The sequence below is a fragment of the Castanea sativa genome, chromosome 2, assembly GCF_040712315.1.
Source record: "Castanea sativa cultivar Marrone di Chiusa Pesio chromosome 2, ASM4071231v1".
In the NCBI taxonomy this organism is placed as follows: domain Eukaryota; kingdom Viridiplantae; phylum Streptophyta; class Magnoliopsida; order Fagales; family Fagaceae; genus Castanea; species Castanea sativa.
In genome coordinates this window covers 25,335,820-25,338,666 of record NC_134014.1, presented here as the reverse complement: position 1 = coordinate 25,338,666, position 2,847 = coordinate 25,335,820, and the positions used below count along the sequence as shown (strand labels likewise).

Genomic DNA, 2,847 nt, shown 5'->3' with positions numbered 1-2,847 from the left:
CATTTTCTGTAATATGGATCTGCATTTTTATTGTCTTCTTCTTTCCCTTTTTTGTTTAGGATTGCTTCTGCTTCTTAATAGCATATGGATCTGTTTCTTTTTTTTCTTTTTTTTTTTTCATGTACATTGTTTTGCTGTTTCTTTTTATTTTTTTTATTTTATAGATATATCGAGTCCTGGACCATGGTCCCAGCAAGTCTTACCGTAGGGCCTGGACCAGGTACCCTGGTGATTACTTTACTACTCAGGTGTTAAATTGGGTACCTTGGGTCCCCCCCCCCCCCTTTTTCTTTGAGAAAGTCCCAAATCATGAACCAGGCAGGTTTTCTTTTGCCAAGTACTGGGCTAGGTATCCCGGGTACTTGTTATTTTTTTTTGGTACTCACGGTCCTAGGCCATGTACTTTTGGACTAACTGTGATGTGGGTCTTGGACCGTATTCCAAAGTTTTTGCATCAGTCCAGGTATCCTCCTCAAGTCTACCCATGTTTGGATTTTTACAGTATTTAGTTTGACTATAATTTAAAGGAAGAGGCTTCATTGAATCAAAACGTAATTGCCAATCTTGAAGAACACAGAAGAATTGTCAAAACAGTAAGAAACCTAGAGTGTTTTTTTTTTTTTTTTTTTTTTCTATCATGGGTTTCTGCATAATGCTACTTAAACAAAATTCATGACAAAAAAAAAGAAGAGGAAAGATGAAAATACTTGGCCGACTGGAGAAAAGGAAAAGAGGTCCCGACGTACTGAAAGCTTTGTTTTCCTACGCATAGTACTGTTTTAGCCATTTCCCATTTATGGGCTCTGTCAGGATTGTCCCATCTTCCTTTGTGAGGTAGTAATACTCGCTATCATGGGCTTCCCTAATGATGTAGGGTCCTTCCCACTTTGGAGAAAATTTGGAAGGTCTTGGGAGGTTTCTTCTTACATGTTCTGTTGTCCTCAGTACCAACTGCCCTTCAGTGAAGGCCCTTGGGCGTACTGCCTGCACGTACGCCCTAGTCATCCTTTGCTGGTACCTCTGGCTTCTCCTCCTAGCCAATTCTCTTTCTTCCTCTACCCCTTCCAGATCTGCCAGTCTCTTTTCATTGCTTGTGTCCTCGGTGTCCCCTTGGTTTTCTTTAAGTACTACTCTTGGTGTAGGGATGACTAACTCCACAGGACTGATGGCTTCTATACCACAGACTAGGGAGAATGGTGAGAATCCTGTGGCTGTCTTTACGAAGTTCCTACATGCCCAGAGTACATCTGTCAAGTGGTCACTCCATTTTCCTCCATACTCATGCTTTATCTTTTTAAGGATTTTCAGTATCACCTTATTAGTGGCCTCGGCCAGGCCATTTCCCTGTGGGTAGAATGGTGTAGACCTTCCATGCTTGATGCAGTACGCCTCAGCCAGGCTCTTCATGTCTTTGTTTATGAACGGGGTCCCATTGTCGTTGATCAGTCTCCTGTGGATCCCGAACCTCGTAATAATGTCCTCTCGAATGAAGTTTGTTACAGTTGCTCCAGTGGCTTTTTTCAAAGGGATAGCTTCTACCCACTTTGTAAAGTATTCGGTGGCTGCTAGGATCTATATGTAACCATTAGGAGGGTTTATAGGCCATGTGAGATCAAACCCCCAAGTGTGGAAAGGCCATGGTGTTGTCATGTCCTACAGTACATTTGGGTGAGTATGAATTGCATCTCCAAGTATTTGGCAAACATGACAGGTTTTGACTAGTTCCTCAGAGTCCCTTTTCATCGTTGGCCAATAATACCCCAATAGTAGCAACTGCTTATGAAGTCTTCTTTTTTCTAGGTGACTCCCACAATCATCGGAATGGACTTCTCTGACTACTTCTCTGACTTCCTTTGGCCCCAGATATCTTAAGGGGTCCTCGTTGTACCCCTTCTTGAATAGGATCCCAATTTGTAAGAAGTGCCTGACCACAAGTTTCTTGAGCCGGTGGGCTAATGTCCTGTCAGTTGATAGGATCCCTTGAGCTAAGTACTCCATAAGTGGAGTTCTCCAATCTTCTGTGACAAATACGGCGTAGCTTTCTTCCTTGTCTATCGAAAGTTGACATTTTTGACATTTCTCCTGTATAGTTGCTTCCTTTTTGTTCATGTTGGGCCAGTAGTACCCCATGCGCTGCATTCTTCTGTATAGACTAATCTTTTCTGCAACCCCACAAGCTTGGCTATACAGTTCTTCTAATCTCAGCCTCCCTTCCTTTTCATTGATACACCTGGATAGGATCCCTCTGGGTAGTCTCCTGTATAGTTCCCCTTCTATCATAGTGTAGTCTTTTAGCTCTTTGATACTCCCCTCACGTCCTGACCCTTTTATTTTCTCTTTAACCTCATTTCTCCAATCTTGCTACTCTAGTTCCTCGGAGAACATCCTTCAGAGGACTTCTATGATGGAGTGTTCTTGCCTACTTACCCTTATCAAGGTGCTTTTCCCTTTAACAGAAATTTGGGATCTCAAGGTGGCCAGTGCATCGGCGAACATGTTTTCACTCCTCTAGGTGTACTCAATGCTGAAGGTTTGAAACTCCTGCTCTAGCCTTTGCGCCCAAGTCCTGTAGGCTGCCAAACTCTGTTCTCTTAATGCAAAATCGCCCTTTACTTGAGAGAATACAAGATTGGAGTCTCCTAAAACCCTCATGTGCTTTACTCCTACAACGAGTACTATGGTTAGCCTAGTCAGATACGCCTCATATTCAGCGGCGTTATTTGAGCAGGAGAACCCAAGTTTGAAGGATAGGGGTAGGGTGTCCCCATCTTCACAACTTAATACAATTCCCAGTCCATTTGAGGTTGCCGTTGCTGACCCATCAAACCTCATCGTCCACTTCTTCCC

The 2,847-nt window shown here is 43.2% G+C and overlaps 1 protein-coding gene across 1 annotated transcript; it reads right to left on the bottom strand.

The window, feature by feature from the left end:
* Positions 1 to 762: 762 nt before the first annotated feature.
* On the bottom strand, positions 763 to 2,280 carry LOC142625117 (uncharacterized). The gene is made up of 2 exons (XM_075798819.1): positions 1,663 to 2,280; positions 763 to 1,572 (listed from the first exon to the last, which is right to left on the bottom strand). The coding sequence occupies exons 1-2, from the start codon at positions 2,278 to 2,280 to the stop codon at positions 763 to 765; spliced, it is 1,428 nt and encodes a 475-aa protein (XP_075654934.1).
* Between the last annotated feature and the right edge of the window lie 567 nt (positions 2,281 to 2,847).